Genomic DNA, 22,761 nt, shown 5'->3' with positions numbered 1-22,761 from the left:
TAAGAAAAATAAATAAGTTTTAGAAGAGAAGAAACAGAATAACAATCGTTTGTTTTTAAAATGACTGATGTATACTTGGTCTATGATTATAACAACAAGAATTAATACTTCTAGGCTACAAATGATCATGAATGACGTATGATGAGTGTTTATTAATGGACAATGAACTATAAACTATTTTATTTTTCCTCTTTATTTTATTTTCATATTCTTAATCTTGTCTCGGTCTTGACTCAAGTGACCCTTATTAGTCCCATGATGGGAAATTTCACCTCCACATTTAACCCATCAGTGGGGTGAAACACCACATACACACTAGTGAACACACACAAACTAGGGGGCACTGAGCACACTTGCCTGGAGCGGTGGGCAGCCCTATCCACAGCGCCTGGGGAGCAGTTGGGGGTTAGGTGTCTTGCTCAAGGGTACTTTAGTCATGGACTGTCAGCTCAGGGGATCTGACCACAAGGCCGGTTCCCTAACCTCCAGCCCACGACTAAGTGTCGGCTTCGATTAATAATTAAATTATTAATTAAATATTCTTTCTTTTTTCCAGCAGTATTGAGACAAGAAAAGCTCATCATTAATTAATCTTTCAACGTCATTCATCTTTTATACCTCACACTGTGTAAAGTAAATGCTTTGGGAAAAGATTCCACCCACTTCTTAGGTCTTTATTACCACATAGTGCTTCCAAGCTGGGAGGTGAAAGCCAGGAGGTGCTTCCTTCGGAACATGAGAAGGGCCTCTGCGTATTTTTGAGACACTGGACATCTCACTGGGCTTAGAGGAGAACATTGATTGGCGGTTCTGTTCTCAGTTAACAGATGCTTGCATTGCCTAGCAACGTGCTGAGTGATGCTGGGGTGCGATTATGCCATCTTGGACTGGGATGCCAATGGCATCACTGGCGTTGTTGATTGAACTTGTGACGCTGGGGCCGACGCTTAGACCGGAGATCAAATCTGGACCTTGAATCCAGTTTCCAGTCCTGTATTTTGCTTTCACTTGGATTAACTGCTGATTGGCCACTTAGAGTCATACCCACCAATGACTGCACAATCTAGGACTGTAAACTGGATTTAACGTCAAATTGGATTTGAAGACCAGATAGCTGCTCCACTCAGGAGCCCCAAAAAGATATTTTGAGTCATTACATTTTCCTTTTTAGGAAATAGCAGATTAGCAACAGAAGAAAATCCATTTTAAGCCTTTAATTCCAGACAGATTTCAGCATCTTTGTGCATTTTCAACTGTTTTTAGAGATTATTTAGAGAGATACACTTTAATACACTAACGACTAGCCACTTACACATATAACCAAACACAGTACAAGGCAGCCAATCAGAACAGAGCTCATTTACATATACATGAGTGATTATGAATGAAAAGAATGAAATACAAGAAGAATGTGGCATATGGGCCCTTTAAAACTCCATGAGTGTGTGACCATCCAGCCATGCAGTTTGCTCAATGCCAATTGGTGCATATAGGCTTCCATTGCTTGTTAATGCAAAACTAAAGAATCAAACTAAGAAAAACTGCATAAACTTGATTTCTCTCTACTCCATTAAGGTCCCGGTGTGAGGCGGATTATCCAGTTCAGCTGAGCTGCTGTCTGCTGGTTTTCCGGATGCAGAGAAATCAGGAGTTTCCACCTGGTTCATAATGGCACTGAGCCTGGTCAGAGACATCACTCTGTGTCTGGGCCCGGGTGCGCACTCCTCCACCACCACCTCCGGCTCTGTAACGTGGCCATATCTCTTCCCCTCTTCATCGTAGTTGTACACTTTAATGACTCTGCTCCTCCGTTTGGGTTGTACAAAGGTTTCCTCTCCTTCTTGCCTGTCTTGTGCTCCATCTGCTCCGTCTTTCATCTCATCAGCTCCTTCCACATGAACACCAACGCACTGGTCCTTCTTCTTTGACCAGAACCATTGTTTGGTAGACTTAACAGGTGAAGATGTCTTTGGAGCATCTTCAGACAGTGAGGATGTTTTATTGTAGGTCATTCTGAATAAGGCTATGTCACCTGGACTGTTCTGGTCTTCTCTCTTCTGGCCTATTCTAGCCCTTGCTCTTTGCAGACACTTGATCACGTAGGGTCTGCTGAATGCACCAAGAGTAAACGCAACCATGAAGGTGGCCAACACTGATGGCACTACACCTGGGGCCAACTCATACATCATGCTCATTTTGGCCTCTCTGGTCAACCTTGGCCTTGTTCTTTCCAGTACGTTCACTCTGTATGGGATGACCGTTGTCCCCCTGCTGTCCACTAGGTAGCAGTGGTAGAGTCCAGTGTGGCTTGAGGTGGCCCTCAAGATCCTCAGCGTTCCATTTTTTATGTCTACTGGGTCGTTGTTGCTAAACTTTTCTCCTCCAAATGATCCGAAGGGGGTCTGCCACCACGTCACCAATCCTAGAGACCAAAGAGGAAAAGCACAGTGTATGTGAACGGAGTATATTGTCCCCTTGGAATTATAAGGTTCTGCCTGTGACCTGTGCAGTTTTGAGACATTGGGCTTCAATGATTTGTGGAACACATCTCTTTCATACATGATAATAACAGACAACCTACATTTATTTTAAATGTACAATATCAAAACCCTATCCAGTTTATAAATATTTTTTGGAACAGGTCAAATGGAAATAGAACCTAGTCTAATCCTAAGAACTTAAATCAGAAATGTTGACTCTAATCCAAAATGTCTTATTTTGGGAGAAAGAAGAAAAAAAAAGATCAATGAATGAAATGAATGTTTGTGTTGTAAATAAGACTTCATCAATTCAAATGTTCACTATTTAATTTCATTTAAGGTTTAATATGTATAAAATGTAATATGCTTAAACTTTTTAACAAACTACGAGCACTGCTGTGTCTGATCCACTTGTACCAGCACAACACACACTAACACACCACCACCATGTCAGTGTCACTGCAGTGTTGAGAATGACCCACCACCCAAATAGCACCTGCTTTGTGAGGGTCCATGGGGGTCCTGACCACTGAAGAACAGGGTAACAAAGTATCAGAGAAACAGATGGACTACAGTCTGTAACTGTAGAACTACAAAGTGCTCCTATACAGTAAGTGGAGCTGATAAAATGGACAGTGAGCGTAGAAACAAGGAGGTGGTCAGAATGTTAAGCCACCAATACTACATGTTAGTTATTATTAGTCTTTTAGCTTCAGTGCAAAACTAAAGTGGCAAACTTCAGGCACCAAACTGGAGGAATGTGGAAATGCAGTACAGCTTTTTACCTTTGCCGGTCTTGTGCCAACATGCTAGATCTGTAGTTTTCCCCACAAGAACATCAACAGTGGTTTCAGGTTTGACTTGTAATGGGCTTTTTTCATCCATCATAACGTCCAGACTCAGTTTGAAGTGCATTGCACCAGCAGATCCATCAGAAGTGTGAATGCAGTGTGTGATCCAAAGCAGAAGCAGACTCATAGGCACAGTCTTCAGACTCATTATGTCTGGATGAAAATTAAATGCAATGAATTCAATATGGATTTTGGTTAAAATACATCCAGGTTTAATATATGCATGATACTCTGAAATGCTAAATAATGTAATATATTTATTATATTAATTTATCTTTGCTGTCTGGACAAAACTTTGTATTAAAAGGCCTTTATCATGAAAACCTGAATTTCTCTCACTTTCTTTAAGTAAAAGAGATGTGATGCAGAATATAAACAATGTTAAAATTTATTGACGCTTATTAGTCCCACAATTTAACCCATCCGTTCAGTGAAACACCATATACACACTAGTGAACACACACACTAGGGGGCAGTGAGCACACTTGCCCGGAGCAGTGGGCAGCCCTATCCACAGCACACAGGGAGCAGTTGGAGGTTAGGTGTCTTGTTCAAGGGCTCTTCAGACATAAACAGTCGGTTTAGGAGATCGAACCAGTGACCTTCTGGTCACAGGGCCGGTACCCTAACCTCTGGCCCAAACATAAATATTCAGTTTCATCTCAATGTATATCGTTCCAGTCTATAAAGCATCTATAACATAAATATATGGAAGCCAACTCCTGAAATACAACCCCACCCTTTGCAGCTGTAACAGCTTCAACTCTTCTGGGAAGGCTTTCCGCAAGGGTTAGGAGTGTGTTTATGGGAATTTTTGACCGTTCTTCCAGAAGCGCATTTGTGAGGTCAGACGCTGATGTTGGACGAGAAGGCCTGGCTCGCAGTCCCAGCTCTAATTCATCCCAAAGGTGTTCTATCGGGTTGAGGTCAGGACTGTGCAGGCCAGGCAAGTTTTTCCACACCAAACTGGCTCATCCATGTCTTTATGGACCTGCTTTGTGCACTGGTGCACAGTCATGTTGGAACAGGAAGTGGCCGTCCAAAACTGTTCCCACAAAGTTGGGAGCATGAAATTGTCCAAAATCTCTTGGTGCTGAAGCTTTAAGAGTTCCTTAAAAACTCTTAAAGGAGTTCCCAGAAGAGTTGAAACTGTTATAGCTGCAAAGGGTGGGCTGACTTCATATTTAACCCTATGGATTAAGAATGGGATGTCAGTCAAGTTCATATGCGTGTGAAGGCAGCCGAGCCCATACTTTTGGCAATGCAGTGTATACCGTTCCCGTCTATAAAGCATCTATAAAGTCCATATATGTTTTTGGTACATAGAACCACACAAATGAGTGGTTCTCCAAGGAAAGAGAATATATAAGATATGAGCCTTTTGATATGTTTATGATTAGCCTCAGTGAGAAGCAGTAATAGTGATAAAGGCTTTGTCATTATTAGGGCACAATCACGAAACATTTGTTTACAGCAAATTTGGGCCTGCCAGGAAAAAACAGCCGTGAGCCCATGAACTAATTTTATACCTTTCTTAATTTACTGCATTCTTTATTTTCCTTTTAAATCTGAAGCATTAGTAACAAAATATAATGTCATAAAATGCATTTTTAGAAACTTGACGTGAGACCCACCTACTCTATTTGTGTATTGCTTTGTCTTTTCGGCCCTCGGCCCACCACAGACACTGCACTTTGGCCCCCCAGGACAGAAAATCTGGTCACCCCTGGATGTAGAAAGTTGTCTCAGCCTCCTCAGTGCAGTCAGACAAACACAGTCCAGTTTCTGAAGTGAGTTTCAGTGCTGGTCCATCTAAAAGAGGAGTAAAGTACAGACCTCACATGACACATTATCCCACCTCGTGTCTCATGTTTAAAGATTAACGTCCTGCTGAATCGGACGGCTCACCTGTGCCTGACCAGCTGCTACACATATGAAAGCTGATCTTTAATGCAACATTGATTTGTTGCCAGAGCACTTCAGCATTTATATACACACTTAAAATAATGTTCTTCAAGGGTTCCTTAGTAAAGAAAACGGACTGTTTGCATGATTAAAGGGTTCTTTGCGTGGTCAAAGGGTTCTTCAGATTGATGGAGAATGTGCTGTAGATGATTCTGTATAGAACCTTTTTGAAAAGGGATCTATAGAGCACCAAAAAAGGGTTCTTCTATTCTGACAATGTCAAGCTTTAACAGAGGAATCTTTTTGGTGCTGTATGGAACCCTTATCAAAAGGTTTCTATATAGAACCATCTACAGCACATTCACCATCAATCTGACGAAGCCTTTCATTATACAGAAGGTTCTTTGAGTGTTCATGGTTCTATATAGAACCATTTTCTTTACTAAAGAATGTTTGAAGAACCGTCTTTTTAATAGTGTATATTTGTGTGTATGAATGTTGATATAATAGCAGTATTAATACAGTCTTAACAGTGGTATTAATATAATTGTATTCTGTACCAGGTACACTATATTTCCAAAAGTATTCGGTCATCTCGCTTCACACGCACATGAACTTGAGTGACATCCCATTCTTAATCCATAGGGTTTAATATTATGTCGGCCCACCCTTTGCAGCTATAACAACTTCAACTCTTCTGGGAAGGCTTTCCACAAGGATTAGGAGTGTGTTTATGGGAATTTCTGACCGTTCTTCCAGAAGCGCATTTGTGAGGTCAGACACTGATGTTGGATGAGATGTAAGGCTTGGATGCAGCTGCTCGGCCATGGAAATCCATTCCATGAAGTTCTCTACGCTGTTCTTGAGCTGATCTGAAGGCCACATGAAGTTGGGAAGTCTGTAGTGATTGACTCTCCAGAAAGTTGGTGACCTCTGCGCACTATGCTCCTCAGCATCCGCTGACCCCGCTCTGTCATTTTACGTGGCCGACCACTTTGTGGCTGAGTTGCTGTCGTTCCCAATCACTTCCACTTTGTTATAATCCCACTGACAGTTGACTGTGGAATATTTAGTAGCGAGAATTTCACGACTGGACTTGTTGCACAGGTGGCATCCAATCACAGTACCACGCTGGAATTCACTGAGCTCCTGAGAGCGACCCATTCTTTCACTAATGTCTGTAGAAGCAGTCTGCAGGCCTAGGGGCTTAGCTTTATACACCTGTGGCCATGGAAGTGACTGGAACACCTGAGTAGTAACTAGTGCTGAACTACTTGTATCACTGTTGTCAGGGAAAAACCTTTTATCTCCCTTGTTGTCCTTTATATTGTGTGTAAATTCTATGAGGAATGGACCAAAAGAAACGACCCAGCATGACTTTGAAAAATGTCTGGTTCCATTGACTTCAATTAAAAGTAAAGTAAAGTTTTTTCATTTCCTGCAAAATTACCATTTTGGAACATCTGGAATGTGAAATAATGTTTTACAGGGAGTCTTGATGTGATTGCTTTAGGTTAGAAACAGAAAATGCAAACAGCTTCTTCTGAACTTAAAGCAAGTCTCCTGAAAAGAGAAGAAGCTGTAATAAAGGTAAAGAATGGACACAATAAAAACTGAAAATGTATATTGTATTTAGCTCTTGCAGCTTCTGTGTAATTTTATATGAAATATTTTTCTACCTTTTTTCTGGTTGTAAGGGTCCAGCCTGTGCCACCAGCTGCCAACAGAGGGCGACGACAGCAAGCTGTCCAGCCTGCGCCGTCAACTGCCAGCAGAGGGTGATGGCAGCAAGGTGTCCAGCCTGCATCGCCCACCGCTTAGACTGATTAAGTCCAAGTCGAACAAGTGCCGTTTGTCACACCTTTGCAGAGGCGTAACCGGTATGATACATAGTGTCATTAAAGGAAAGAAACCAGGGCTACAAAGACTAAACTGTCCCAAAGCCACTCAAATCCAAGAAAAAGGTCTTGAGCTACAAACGACTCCCAGAAATGGTAAAGGTGTTTACTCCACCGAGAGCAAACAGCTCAAAGCCTACCTTTCCTTCGTTCTTACAGAGGAGGGGTGTTTCGCCTTCTCTCTCTTTTATTCACCTTTCGTTTGAGCACGCTGGTTTCAGCGTCTCTTTTGTTTGACGTTTCCCGCCTTTTCATTTCCCCTTCTTTGAGGTGCTTTACCCGTTGTCACCTGTGTGTCCCAGTGGCGGTGGGTAGAGCCCGGCTCCGGGTCACCTCAATCGCAACGTCCCAAAAACACACTCCACTGCCCCAAATAAATAATTTAGTCCTCTTTCTCACTGGTTTTCATTTCCGCACTTGGGTCGGCCTCCCCGCCGTCCCGTAACACAAAAACATGCAAAAACATACGTAATGACTGTTTGTTAAATTTACAGCATTTGGCAGACACTCTAATCCAGAGCAACTTACAGTTTGAGCATTTTTACACAGGTAGGCAGTAGGTGGTGTTAGGAGTCTTGCCCAAGGACTCTTATTGGTATAGTGTAGGGTGTTTTGCCAAAGCGGGGATTACACCCCAATCTACAGTGTGGAATGCAGAAATGTTACCCACTACACTAACCAACCAATAAAGAAATGCATTAAACAGTATAATAATAATAATATTAATATTAATAATAATAATAATAATGGTTTGTCAGACATGTGAAATGAGTCAAAAAACTTCATAAAAGCATAAACATATCATATAAATATGCCTGTATGCATACACAAATATATTTGACCCCAGTGCTAATTATTAATTCTGAGTGTAAAAAGGAAATAAAATATTCTGTTTAAATTTCCCCTTTAATGAACTTCGACAGGCGCTGTGACTCATCTTGCCACAAGATGTCGCCACTGAGTTGCTCAAAAGGGTGAAAGGGTTTTTTCATTCTTTCCCCAAAGATGTTCATTCTCGTTCATTCATGTCGTTTTCATCATTTTATAACGAGATAACCGATCCAGTCAGCTTTCATGTGGATATCTATCATTATTTATTATGTACTGTGAGTTTTTATATCATTAACGTCTCCTTTTGAGCGAAGAAGTGGAAGCTCAGCAGTTTCAGTCTGAAAAGCCTTAAATTCCTCCGCGTTGTTTATGTGTAGTAAAAAAACGCGCATGCGCAGACGTCACAGTGGTCTGTTCCTGCGTGATTTGTTATCCCACCCGTTTTCCGAAATAAGCCCGCCCTCCTGCACTGCGATTGGCTGTCAGGGCACACAGAGCAGCGTGTCGATTGGACAGTTGAGACGTCGTTCACGTCACCCAGCGACTACAGAAATCAGTGGAGCTTACATAAACGAGACAGTATTTAAGTACTTTATTAAAATGTATTAAATTAAGATTTAATATCTTTTTTATTCGGTATTTGACCAAATTTCATATTTAATGCTTAACGTATACAATTAAATCGAGGAAATGAACTTAAAGTAGTTCCCGCCAAAATTAAACTACGTCCGTAGTAACGCGTACAAGACTACACTACTGTCTCTGTTTTTCAAACTTTTCGTTTATTTTATGCTAGATGGCCGCGCAGATAGCCAGATAGCCAGTGTTGTTGTTAGGAAGCCAAATATCTGCTCTATATTTATTAACTTATTTATCACTTTATGGGGGTTCCCAAGTGTTGTGTGTGCAATGCATGCTGGGTATTGTAGTGAAAGTAAACTGAAGGAGGAAAACAAAAAAAAAATACTGAACTATGTCAAACCAACAATCCTGAGGGATGTAATATTGCTCCATTACTACATAACATGACGAATAACATTAAACGCTTTAAAAGTTTTAATAAACCGTAATTAATTACGTTAAAGTTTTAAAAGCCGTCCAATCGGCGGACTGCATGTGAAAGCCCATCGCAGCGTAGAAGGCGGGGCTTTCCGAAATACGAGTGGGTTTAAAAAACAACTAAGCGCCGAGAAGGAGGAGGCTCGCATCGCAAGGAACCAAAGCAAACCCCAGCAGAGCAAAGCTCCGCCATCAAGTCCCGGAGGAGCGCAGCGGAGGGAGGGAGGACGCAGTACAGGTAGCTTAACCCAGAGTTTTTTTGCTGCCCGTGCTTTTAAAAGCCTCATTAGCTCAGGCTTCTAGTGTGCACGCTGCTGCTTCTTGCTTGTCGAAAACGGGTGTGTTTTTCTAAACTTGTTCATGAACAGTTTGATTTAGACATATCTAGCGTTTTTAACTTCTGGTCTTGCTCCTTTTGCTTTAGATCGCCTTAAAATACTAGATAACTTACTGAAAGCAACAGAAAGTGTGGTGGCTGAAGTACCTGCAAACTCAAAGCAGTACAGATGGGTCTTGCTCTGGTTAGTGTTCAGAGCAAAAAGTTGTTTTTTTTAGTGGTAGGTTTGCGTGACAGCATTGCACAGTGGCAGGCACACCCATGTCACTTGTGTTTCTGAGCTTATTTGGACATCCTGTGGGTTTCCTGTATGGGATTTCTCCACAGTTCAGATCCCATGGTTGAAATCCCAGTCAGCTGAGAGGCCTGGCCTCTCCTGACAGGTTGGACTCCACCACGGATACCTGCACAGGTGGCAAAACAGGTCCAGGTGTGCCTGTCATTAGTTTCCTGTACAAGCTGTCTTGCGCTGAGGATCAGGATGGAGTAATGAGTGAATAAGTCCAGTAAATCCACGCTAAGGCTGCACTAAAACCTCATCTTGAAGCAGGGATGCATTCCTTCGTTATTCTATTTAGCACTTCAGGGCAATTTGGATGCATCCTGTGGTCACCTGATTACAGGCAGCTGAGAAAATGAACACAAAATATGCCATTTATGCAACTGCGCTTTATGTCCTGGCTTGCAGTGTAATTTAGCACCAGATGTTCCACACTGAGAGCGTCTCCAGCGGCCTCTGCTCACTTTTAGGCCCAGTTCCATCCCTACCCCTTGTTTTCGAGTGTCACCTTGCCCCTTGGAACTGAGTTACAAGGGGTAGTGGCTGAAATGGGATAAATAAAGAACGTTGCTTCATTAACAGCTACTCATGCTGCTCTGTAGGCAACCCTGCCCGTCTGCAGGAGGGTAAAGTTCAGCATTTAAGGCATCATATGCCTTCAAAGAGGAAGGAGGGGGGCAATTAGTTATTATCTCCCACCCCTAATTCTTCAGTGATATGAAGCTGAAGTCAGATATTCACCAGATTCTCGTTCGAACTTTCCCGTTCCACCTGGTGCAGCGGTTACATTCTGGCACTTAAGGCATCAGAATTGCTGGTCTATTTAAGGTGGAATGGGAAAGTTAGCAGCTAGTTACTGAGACATCAGCACTGCTAGTGATTTTTCATGCTTGTTATGAAGAAAGGGACCATAAAACAATGAAATGACACTAAACTAAGATATCAGATGTTAGAAAAAAATATCGTGAATTTTGACGCTTTGGCTTTATACACCTGTGGCCATGGAAGTGATTGGAGCGCCTGAATTCAATGATTTGGATGGGTGAGTGAATACTTTTGGAAATACGGTGTATTTTCACTTGGAAAATCAACAAAACGTCATTTGACTGTTCAGAGCTTCGCACACGGCTGTATAGCGTAACACTAGAGCCCTGGTTCTCTGAGTCACTGTAGCAGCCCTTAGTAATCTCCCACACAACAGGACTGTTTGCTTTCCAAGGCTGGGAGCGGATCCCTGCCCTCTGTTCAGGTTCTGTAGGTTCACTTTGCCGCTGGCGATCAGGAGGTGAATGAAAAGCAGAACAAATAAACACAGGAGTGCTGCACTGACTGTGAGCTTCTGACATGCTTGCAGGCTAGAAGACGCTGGTGGTCGTCATCTGACGTGATGTGGTGGCGTTTGAAGGGTCCATGTTCTACTTTTTTCCATTTTTTCCACTTTAGGTCCACTTATAACACTTGTTTTTCGTGATGTATGAAAGATGGTCATAGTTCATGTTTGCTGACCATTTTCCCCCCTTGACCCTTAGAATTAAACAGGCTGTTTTTTTTATTTTTTTTGTTTTTTTTTGAGCCTGTAAGACTGATACAGGTAAATGAGCTCCGTTCTGATTGGCTGACTTATATTGTGCAACATTCAGAAAGCACTCAGAGCTGAAACTCTCCTTATAACTTCAGTGTGAATGGGCGGTGTTTAAATGTTCAGTTTAATTTCCAATTATGCAACAGTGAGTTCCGGCCAGGCGAGCTGATTGGTTGAGGGGCGTCTAATGGTGCTGTTATTTCACCATAACGTCACAGGTTTTTCCACAATCAGTGTATCACTCTGCTGAGATGCCGTTGCTAAGCAACGACTTTGACAGCTGCAGGAGATGCTCAAGACATTTGAATGTTTTCACTTCTTACTTTGCCACAAACAGAAATCACATCTTAAGGTCACATCTGACAGACAGCCGATTTGGTCAGACTCTGAAGATGAGACGACACTAAATTCCCAAACTGTCGTCACCACTGAGCAGCTTTTCAGTCGGCAGCTGTGACAGAAGAACAGCTAAACAACCTGGAATCAGCCAGAAATGAACCCAACACCATTCGCCAAACTAAGCGGGCTGTAAGGAGCTTTACAGACTGGCTGGAACAAAACAACATTAATACTGATCTGGAAAAACTGACCAAACTGAGCTGAACCTGATATTGGGTCAGTTTTATGGCTCAGTCTGATTTGGTCCGACTCTGAAGATCAGACCACACGTTGGTATCGGGTTCATTTCTGGCTGATTCCAGGTTGTTTAGCTGTTCTTCTGTCACAGCTGCCGACTGAAAAGCTGCTCAGTGGTGACGACAGTTTGGGAATTTAGTGTAAGGAGCTGGAGAACGAACTGCCTGCTGTGCAGCGAGTGGGCGGAGCTTGTTACTCACATAGCGTATATATTATATATATTATATATACTATAATTTGGAGGAAGGAACTGAACATTAAAACATATTAAACGCCGTGTTCACGGCCCAATTCATTCATTTCTTACTATATTTATTTAACTGTTGTATTAAAGCAGTAGAGCACTCGAGGAGTGTGTTATCGCCAATAACATCACGGAGACGTTATTTCGTGATAACGGACTCCCTCTGTGTTCTACTGCTTAAGTAGAGTTGAGGAGGAAGTGGTGTGTTTTGAAACTTTAACTGTGTTTACATATTACTGTAAAGAATGTGTCTCGGCCTCAGGATATTGTGTGCATGTTTTTGGGCAGTTTGAGGAAGTGTCAGTGTCTGAGTCAGTGTCACGACTTCCCACATCATTAACATGACCTGCTGCTTTGTATGAGTGACAGTACAAAAGACCACAGTGCTACAGACAGAGCGCTCGATCTCCGACATGGGACCGTTTTTAATTTTTCCTTATGTCACAGAAGTTGTTCTGATTCAGGGATATGGCAGGTGGGGCTCCTGAGGGTTAGAGTTAGGGTTAGGGCACTTTCTGCAGCACCTTCAGATTTTTGACAGCTAAAAATATGAATGATAATAATAAAAAGTTATGAAGTTTGAATAGTTTGAGTGGAGTAAACACAGGTGTGTGCTTGTTTTAGAGTGAAGTTTGTTTTTTATGTTCTGTTTGTTTGTTTAAAACCTGCAGTAATGCTGTTTTACAGTGAATCAGTTCCCTTGAGCTGCTGGTCGCTTTGGGGTCGCATTGCTAAAACACATGCAGGTTGTGGTGCAAGAAGGGAAACTGTTTGGAGAGTTTTAGGCGTGTTCTGAGCCTGAAAGCACCTGTTATTATACACTGTATTTCCTAAAGTATTCACTCACCCATCCAATTCACTGAATTCAGGTGTTCCAATCTCTTCCATGGCCACAGGTGTATAAACCCAAGCCCCTAGGCCTACAGACTGCTTCTACAGACATTAGTGAAAGAATGGGTCGCTCTCAGGAGCTCAGTGAATTCCAGCGTGGTACCGTGATCGGACGCCACCTGTTAACGTCCAGTCGTGAAATTTCCTCACTACTAAATATTCCATAGACAACTGTCAGTGGGATTATAACAAAGTGGAAGCGATTGGGAACGACAGCAACTCCGCCACGATGTGGTTGGCCATGTAAAATGACAGAGCGGGGTCAGTGGATGCTGAGAGAGCGCGCAGAGGTCACCAACTTTCTGCAGTGTCAGTCACTACAGACTTCATGTGGTCTTCAGATCAGCTCAAGAACAGCATAGGGAGCTTCATGGAATGGGTTTCCATGGCCGAGCAGCTGCATCCAAGCCTCACATCACCAAGCACAATGCAAAGCGTGGAATGCAGTGGTGTAAAGCGCTGCCACTGGACTCTAGAGCAGTGGAGACGTGTTCTCTGGAGTGACCAATCATGCTTCTCCATCTGGCAATCCGATGGACGAGTATGGGTTTGGTGGTTGCCAGGAGACTGTACTTGTCTGACTGCGTTGTGCTGAGTGTAAAGTTTGGTGGAGGGGGGGTTATGATGTGGTGGGAGTTGGGCTCGGCACCTTAGTTCCAGTGAAAGGAACACTCAATTTCATATGTTTCAAGGCAGAAGAGCCAATACTTTTGGCAATATAGTGTATATTATTATGATTTCTGTCAAAGACCTCTGACTTTCTGCATTTCAAACCACTCTGTATAACTTTGTTTATGTCTCAGCCACTGAATTATGTAGAATTTTTGGAAACTCAGCAGATCTTTCCCCTTCAACATATAATGGAAATTAATTTAAAAGAATACTTTAGAGCGGAAATTTTAGAGCGTGCATTGGTCTATTCATCATGAAAATTTTCACAAAGTGTAAAGCACAGCTGGTGTTTACAATTGATAAAACCACAAAAACTGGCAAAAATGGAGATACAAGGTTTTCCCTGACAGTGACATCGACATTAAGCTGGAACAAAAGTCATGGAATTTTGTTTACCAGCAGATGCCAAAAACAACTATACACCAGTATTGACCTTAACAAGAAAACACAGCCTCGCAATGACAGGAATGCTTTTTCTCCTCCCTCTGCCATCTCACTTATCTCTCTTTGTCCTTCTCCATTGTTCACTGCTATCTATGTTGTCATTCCAGGCTGCAGTATGTTCTCCTCGGTGAAGCCCTACGAGGGCCAGCAGTTTGCAGCTTTGAGGAAACAGTGCCAGCAGAACAGGACGCTGTTTGAAGATCCTCTCTTTCCCCCTGTGGACCAGTCTCTGTTCTACCAGGGCAACCGCATCGGCAAAGTCACCTGGAAGAGGCCCAAGGTGAGGGAGGCCTGGTGGAAGAAAGGCTTTTTAAAGGGGGCATAATTTGGCCCCAATCACATTTCCTGTTTTTACCCCTACCCCTTGTTTTTGAGTGACACCTTGTCACCTTGGAGTAATGGTTGCGATCTTCCCTCTGAAATGGGACCCTCATATAAAAAGAGCATCACTTCATTAACAGCTACTAGCACTGCTCTGTAGGTGACCCTGCCCGTCTGCAGTGACAGCAGAGGAGGGTAAAGTTCAGCTCCTCACTTACATGTAGGGCATGATATGCCTTCAAAGAGGGGGGCAATTATTTATTATCACCCACCCCTAATTCTTCAGTGATAAGAAGCTGAAGTCAGATATTCACCAGCTTTTTGCTCGAGTTTCCCTTCTCCGTCTTAAATGGAGCTGCAGTTACATTCTATTTAAGGTGGAATGGGAAATTTAGCCAGCTAGCTACCGAGACATAATACATTGAAACGACATTAAACTAAGATTATATAATGTTTATTGTAGTTTTTAAAATTCTCACATTTGTTGGTTTCTTTGGTCTCTTGTTCTCCGTCTTGCTGGGTTTTCTTTTTTTCTCATATCTCTGTTTTGAGTCTCTGAGAAACCTCCGTCTGGAGGCTCATGTAGTCCCAGTACTTCACCCCACCCCTCTATCTCAACAAGAATCGGGACACCCCAAACCTAGACGTGAACATGCACAAAAACATGTGAGCAGCATGAGTGTCAAAGTTTATTCCATTAACAGCGCAAGGGTTTTACACAGTGCAGTTGTTGTGAGGTGTCTTAAGTGTGGCTATATTGTAGATTTTACAATGGCTTCAAATGCGGCACAGCCAATCAGATTTTAGGACTAGAACTGTCTGTTTATAAGCAGTAGTAGAAAACTTTGTCACTAAGTGAGTCTACATACTTTTAAAAATCTGTTAACTGCAGAAAATCTGATTTTGTCAGTGATTTGATTGACGCGTTCACGTGAACTTGAGTAATCAAATAACGGGGAAACCCTGGGTGTAGATGAGTCAGGTGTTGGATTGGATTCCTGCTTGTTAACAAGCCAGTAAACTCACAAAAGGTGATGATATAAAAGTGACGTAAAACTCAAACTTCGTAACGCACTTTTTTTTTTTTTTTTTTAATAAGTCCTTCATTTTGTCGAGAATGCAGTTTGTTTCAGTGTGACTGCTTGCTTATTTCCGGTACTGTGGTCTGTTTTCGCACATGCTCAGACTGAGAAATGTGAAAGAAATCAGAGTAAGAGTTCACAGAACTGAGAAATCTGATTACTGAGCTAAAATCCAGCCTCTTTAGCAGATTTCTTAATCAGATTTCTGGACCTCACTCTGATCTAAGGAGTCAGAGTAAGAGTGTGCTGTTTATGTGACCATTTAAATAATCAGATAACTGCAGAAATCTGGTTATGATCTGGTTATTGAGTGCATGTAAGCACACATACTGTTCAGATTCAGTGCATGAGGAATGTTGAGTGTGGCGTAAGAGCGTGGGCTTAGACCAAATTGCGTGAGTCTCATGGCCAGTAAGTCACAGTTGGCAGCCCTGAGCTTCAATCCAATATTAGCTACATTCGTGCACAGATGAAGCTGCAGACAGACACCAAACTTGTCCTGGCTGATTGACTCTGGTAAGGAGGAACACTGTCCAAATTAGAGCCCTTTAAATTTCCTGTTACTGTCCAGTTTAGAGGTGAATGTCTTATTTTAAACAGTCCACTTAAGCTGTACTGGTTTGTGGCTGTAGTGAATGTCGCTTCGTATCTGAACAGATGAGTGCTTACCATGTAAGGACTGAGTCTTCAGTCAAAACACATGAGAAATAAACATGTAAAGCAGTTTTTAGCTGCATAACCAACTCCAGAGATAAACAGTCCATCCCATCATTGCGTGTGGCCTTCGTTCGTTTCCTTGATATCTAGATTTTGCTTCCTCCAGTTTCGGCAAGATCTTTTTCTTCTTCAGATCTCTTCCAGGGCAGTTATCTCAGTAAAATGCCTGCACAATAACATATGCACTTGAACTATTTGAAACAAAAGACGAAGGAGGGAGAAGAGCCATTAATCCAAATCAGTTCAGTTCAAAACCACATGTGTTTGCGTGAGTAGCGCTGGTTCCAGGTTAACTACACAATAAGTAACCACATCCTTTCTCGACCACATCCTGATTGGTGTTACATTTTATTGAACATGTCTTTTTGGCATAGTGTTAAACGTACTGATGGAGCAAGAGAAGCTCATGTGTTTACTTACATTTTCACACATCTGTCCAAATCACAAACATAAACACTTCACTCCCTTCTTATTGGTACACTATGTCTTCTGGCTTCACACACATATATGAACTTGAGTGACATCCCATTCTTAATCCATAGGGTTTAATATGATGTCGGCCCACCCTTTGCAGCTATAACAGCTCCAACTCTTCTGGGAAGGCTTTCCACAAGGGTTAGGAGTGTGTTTATGGGAATTTTTGACTGTTCTTCCAGAAGCGCATTTGTCTGAGGTCAGACACTGATGTTGGACAGGAAGGTGTTCCAAACACTTCCGTGGCCACAGGTGTATAAAACCAAGCCCCTAGGCCTGCAGACTACTTCTACAGACATTAGTGAAAGAATGAGCTCCTGAGAGTGACCCAATGAATTCCAGCATGGTACCGTGATTGGATGGACGAGTCTGGGTTTGGTGGTTGCCAGGAGACGGTACTTGTCTGACTGCATTGTGCCAAGTGTAAAGTTTGGTGGAGGGGGGATTATGGTGTGGGGTTGTTTTTCAGGAGTTGGGCTCGGCCCCTTAGTTCTAGTGAAAGGAACTCTTAATGCTTCAGCACCAAGAGATTTTGGACAATTTCATGCTCCCAACTTTGTGGGAACAGTTTGGGGACGGCCCCTTACTGTTCCAACATGACTGTGCACCAGTGCACAAAGCAGGTCCATAAAGACATGGATGAGCGAGTTTGGTGTGGAAGAACTTGACTGGCCTGCACAGAGTCCTGACCTCAACCCAATAGAACACCTTTGGGATAAATTAGAGAGGAGACTGTGAGCCAGGCCTTCTCGTCCAACATCAGTGTCTGACCTCACATGCGCTTCTGGAAGAACGGTCAAAAACACACTCCTAACCCTTGTGGAAAGCCTTCCCAGAAGAGTTAAAGCTGTTGTAGCTGCAAAGGGTGGGCCGACATCATATTAAACCCTATGGATTAAGAATGGGATGTCAAGTTCATATGTGTGTGAAGCCAGATGAGCGAATACTTTTGGCAATATAGTATATGTTCTAGGAAGGTTCTTTCGAATGAATGTCACATCAAACCACTCTGAATAACTTTGTTTACATATAAACCAAGGAATTATGTAGGAGCTTTAAGAAATCAGTGGCAATCCACTTTAATGCTCTTGATTTCCATTATCCTTTGAATATTCGTCAGCATTCAGATATAATACGTTTTAGATTATGGCTCTGAAGCCATTAGGACTCCAGCTAAATCAATATAATGCTTCCCATTACATTCTAGCATGAAATATTCATGAAGAACACAGTTAAGAATGCCAGTATGAACACTAATCATAATATCCGCGCTGACGGGCCTGTGAAATTTCCACAGGGCTTTTATTTTGCGCTAGGTTTGTTAACTGGCCGTCTGTTGTTTTCACAGAAGACAGAAAAGAGTTGATGTGGCTGAAAGGAACAGATGAAGAAGGCAGACGGCTGCTGATAAAACCATGGCGAGTTTTGAGGAGCTTGTATGGGTGGAGATGGTTTAAAGTGAGGTGGAGTTGTGTGTGATGTATTGATTACATTGTGGGAGAGGCTTTGCTGGGACTAATGCAGATACAGCAGGACGTACCGGAAGTGGTGCTGCGTAACTTGAAGTAACCTAAAGTCACGTTTCTGTGTTGCTTGTGGAAAAAGGTGAGGGCTTAGCAAATATACAGTGTCTCAACGTCCAGAGATCCAGAGAACATCAACCGGTTCCTGGCAAGCTGAGTTTAGCTCTCAGCCTCAGTTACCACACATGATTCAACATGTTCTTAAATGTCTGGCCCAAAGTTTTATCACACACTTCTATAACCTAAGAATACCTCAGTCATTTGCATTGAAAGCCTTGTAGTTATTGGACAATAAGGCTTAGTATGGACAACCCCAATTCCAATGAACGTCTTTGAAACGTGTTACAGGCATCAAATTCAAAAGTGAATATTTTCAAAAAACAAAGTTTATCCATTTGAACATAAATATCTTGTCTTTGTACATAAATATCTTGTCTTTGTAGTGTATTCAACTGAATATAGGTTGAAAAGGATTTGCAAATCATTGTATTCTGTTTTTATTTATGTTTTACACAACGTCCCAACTTCTTTGGAATTGGGGTTGAGTACTTCTGGATTTTAAAGAGTTTAAGGCGTCTTTGAGTTGATTTTTGAGAGTTAGACGAAGAAACATGCTGATCTCTGGCAGGGCAGTCGCGCTGGGGCCTGTAATGCAGGGAGCTTGTGGTGACCAAGCCCTCAAATGAATTTATCTGACCGCTTATATCGCTAATCATATAATTTTACAGTCATGACTCAAAGGTAGCAGCGAGAATATCCATCAACCATTATCCTTTGTTAAAGCGCCAGCATGTTTAGGACATGGCATTAGAAAGAGAGCGAACAAGGATAAGTCCATTTCTTTCCCTTAGGGTTGGAAAAACTGGGAGAAAAATGATTAAAATAAATATAAAATATTAATAGCAGTCCCACAGCTCCGTTTCAGATCATCAGGTGGTGTAACTCCTTCTGTTTGAGTTGCACTGACAAAAGGAAAAATGCAACCCTTCTTACTCTTCACCTTCTTCCCGTGTTGAATAACAAAGCACATTGGACTTGATGGATGTGAAGGTTCCGGTGTATTAAATCCATAAAAATCCTCACCATGACTAAACATTATTGCTGCACCATAAATTTTTATTTCATCGTTATCACTGTATGAGCTTCTGCCATAAACACATTGTTAAAGGCGAACACTTGTCATAGCTTGTCACAGAAAGTTCCTACATGAAAGGGTTATAAGTAAACTGACTGATGCCCAATGCACTGTTTTATGGTAGCTTTGTGACAGTATTTTGGCTTAAAATGTATTTTAATCAATTTATTTTTATCCATTCTTGCTGTAGAGGTACGTGTAGGTGGTTGTGAGGCAAAATACTCCCCATATTAAAGCTCAGAAGACTCGTGTAGGTTCACTGGTGGTTCTGGATAGTAAATAAAATGTCTATATCTGTGTTGTAGTCATGGCAACCCCTGGTTCCCATCACCACCACTGTGAAGGAACCCGAGTCTGTGTTTTTTCTGCATTCAGCCATTTCACATGAAACCACTCTGAATGACTTTGTTTACATCTCAAAGACTTAATTATTAATTTTTTTTTAATATTGGTGGAATTCCCCTTTGAGAGTGATGACAGAACAGATCAAGTGACCTCTTGCACTTAGCACCAGGGACACGTCATTGTATTACCAGCAGAAACTGTTAGGATCGTAATGGGTGCTTCTCTGAACGCTGCTCTACCGAGTAGGGGACGAATGACTTAACCATTTGGGTAAACGACAGCTTACAAAACACACATGCAGCTCAAACACTCATTCATCCTGAACCTGAACTACAATCACATTAAACATTAGGATTGTTCTCACACCCAGTGTTGTTTTAAGTGTGTAAGCAGTAACGGCTACAGTCACAACAAGCATATGATAATTAAACTAAATAAATAAATAAAACCTTGTATCTCAATTTTTGTCATTTTTTCAGGTTTTGACATAATTTGAAAATACCTTTTGCCTTCTGCATTGTGTGTGAATTTCATGTTAAATGGATTCAAAGAAACTGCCCAAAGTTACTTGGAAAAAAGTCTGGTTCCATTGACTTCCATTAAGAGTGAAGTAGGTTTTTTCCTTCACCTGTAAAGTCACCGTTTTGAAGATCCAAGGTTTTACACAGGGATGTGTATTAATTCTTTTGTGCCTGTTTAATTTCTTTTTAAAAAATATACATTTATTTGTTTTTGCAGCCTTTTTAGTGAAAAGCTGTTGAGCCGATGACTTTCTCCTCAGCCTTTGAGTGCACAAAAAGTGTGCTTGCAGTTTTGATATAAGGAACTGTTATTTCATTTCTTATTATTTTGAGCAATAGTGAATGTTGCTTTACTTTGCTCTTCTTTTGTAATATAATAACAATCAGTCAGAAAATAATAATAATAATAATAATAATAATAATAATAATAATAATAATAATAATAATATTGTGAAATTCAACAACTTTATTAAACATCACTTTTTATACCAATGTCATAAAGCCCTACTAGACATTAAACTTCAGTTTAAAAATAAGGAATTCTGTTTGTGATGTTTCTTCTTCAGTCCGGCGTGACATTCACTACGTATCAGTTTTGGGGTGGTTAGTGATGATTATTGATAAATTGATGAGTGGTTCCAGGTCTGATTTTTATGTATGTGTGTATGTTTGTTTGTATTTTTATTTATTTATTTATTTATTTATTTGAGGATGATTTACAGATGGGAGGTAGAGCTGGGCGATATGTCTAAAAATGTTATCACGATAAACAAAATTCATCTCGTTCTATATCGATACGTATCGTGATCGTCAAATCATTAATTCTTTAAAGTTTTAAAGGCTGATTTTTTTTTTTTTTTTTTTTTTTTTTTTTTTTTTTCCTCCTGGTGGTTAATCACTGTTTTAAACTATCCTTTATGGTCAGAACACGACAAACACTCACCAAACAGTGGAACATTTCACAGATCTGTCATGGAACAGTGGGAGAAAGTGTCCAATTAGCTGTTTTTTACCAGCTGGAAAAGCTCGGCCGCAGGTTTTGTAAGAGTCATAATTTAAGAAAGAAGACTTATGTTAGCTGTCTGGTGATGATGCTCAGCTATCCTGTTCCTCTGTGGGAACTCTTCTTGACTGTGGTTTGACACCTGTCTCTAACACTGTTAAACCCAATGACTGACAAAGCATTCATGTACGCAGGGTGAGGGTGACGGAGCGACTTGGCTTTTCTTTACATACACAGACTGAGGTAGTGATGGCAATAAACTGCAGGATGCTAGATTATGACTTTGCGTGATTAAAACTGCAGTATGCACTAAATTCAGGCCCCATGATGGCTACTGCCACTATTTTTAACTGTGCTGTATCTGTAACACCCGTTTTTATAGATAAAGACGTGTCATAAAGTGAAGGCTGCAGATAAAGTAGGAAAGCTTTTACTATCACTGGTATACAAAGGCTTACTCAAGCACAGTTGAGACAGCCTGGGCACGCTGTACTGACATCATTTATTGGGTATATTTGAAGGATCCTACACTCTTAAATAGATGGTTCTTCAAGGGTTCTTTAGTAAAGACACTAGTTCACTACAGAAATCGCACTATATTGCCAAAAGTATTCGGTCGCCTGGCTTCACACGCATATGAACTTGAGTGACATCCCATTCTTAATCCATAGGGTTTAATATGATGTCGGCCCACCCTTTGCAGCTGTAACAGCTTCAACTCTTCTGGGAAGGCTTTCTACAAGGGTTAGGAGTGTGTTTACGGGAATTTTTGACCGTTCTTCCAGAAGCACCTTTGTCTGAGGTCAGACAGTGATGTTGGACGAGATGGCCTGGCTCACAATCTCCGCTCTAATTCATCCTAAAGGTCTTCTATCAGGTTGAGGTCAGGACTCTGTGCAGGCCAGTCAAGTTCTTCCACACCAAACTGGCTCATCCATGTCTTTGTGGACCTGCTTTGTGCACTGGTGCGCAATCATGTTGGAGCATTAAGAGTTCCTTTCACTAGAACTAAGGGGCCGAGCCCAACTCCTGAAAAACAACCCCACACCATGATCCCCCCTCCACCAAACTTTACACTCGGCACAATGCAGTCAGACAAGTACCGTCTTCTGGCAACCTCCAAACCCAGACTCGTCCATTGGCTTTCCAGACGGAGACACTTGATTGGTCACTCCAGAGAACACGTCTCCACTGCTCTAGAGTCCAGTGGCGGCGCTTTACACCATTGCATTCCATGCTTTGCACTGCGCTTGGTGATGTAAGACTTGGATGCAGCTGCTCGGCCATGGAAACCCATTCCATGAAGCTCTCTACGCTGTTCTTGAGCTGATCTGAAGGCCACATGAAGGCGCACTATGTACCTCAGCATCCGCTGACCCCGCTCTATCATTTTATATGGCCGACCACTTCGTGGCTGAGTTGCTGTCGTTCCCAATCGCTTCCACTTTGTTATAATCCCACTGACAGTTGACTGTGGAATATTTAGTAGTGAGGAAATTTCACGACTGGACTTGTTGCACAGGTGGCGTC

The 22,761-nt window shown here is 41.8% G+C and overlaps 2 protein-coding genes across 4 annotated transcripts in view; one reads left to right on the top strand and one right to left on the bottom strand.

The window, feature by feature from the left end:
* Positions 1-1,199: 1,199 nt before the first annotated feature.
* On the bottom strand, positions 1,200-5,141 carry LOC108440600. 3 transcript variants are annotated; one of them, XM_017719552.1, is made up of 3 exons: positions 5,056-5,141; positions 3,266-3,484; positions 1,200-2,422 (listed from the first exon to the last, which is right to left on the bottom strand). In XM_017719552.1, the coding sequence occupies exons 2-3, from the start codon at positions 3,477-3,479 to the stop codon at positions 1,563-1,565; spliced, it is 1,074 nt and encodes a 357-aa protein (XP_017575041.1). In that variant the 5' UTR covers positions 3,480-3,484; positions 5,056-5,141; the 3' UTR covers positions 1,200-1,562. The 3 variants fall into 3 exon arrangements, with proteins under 3 accessions (XP_017575041.1, XP_017575039.1, XP_017575040.1); XM_017719550.1 differs by having other exon boundaries at positions 4,966-5,132; XM_017719551.1 differs by having other exon boundaries at positions 4,970-5,132.
* A 3,992-nt stretch (positions 5,142-9,133) lies between these two features.
* The window catches only part of capn5a (calpain 5a), a 52,266-nt gene continuing 38,638 nt past the window's right edge, over positions 9,134-22,761 (top strand). The window contains exons 1-2 of the mRNA XM_017719514.2: positions 9,134-9,262; positions 14,218-14,390. Coding sequence (XP_017575003.1) covers positions 14,226-14,390 — 165 coding nt within the window. The 5' untranslated portion in view covers positions 9,134-9,262; positions 14,218-14,225. The remainder of the gene's footprint in view (positions 9,263-14,217; positions 14,391-22,761) is intronic.

This window comes from Pygocentrus nattereri, chromosome 7 (genome assembly GCF_015220715.1).
Source record: "Pygocentrus nattereri isolate fPygNat1 chromosome 7, fPygNat1.pri, whole genome shotgun sequence".
Taxonomy (NCBI): Eukaryota; Metazoa; Chordata; class Actinopteri; order Characiformes; family Serrasalmidae; genus Pygocentrus; species Pygocentrus nattereri.
Note: the sequence above shows the minus strand (reverse complement) of the source record. Positions and strands in the feature narration are given on the sequence as shown.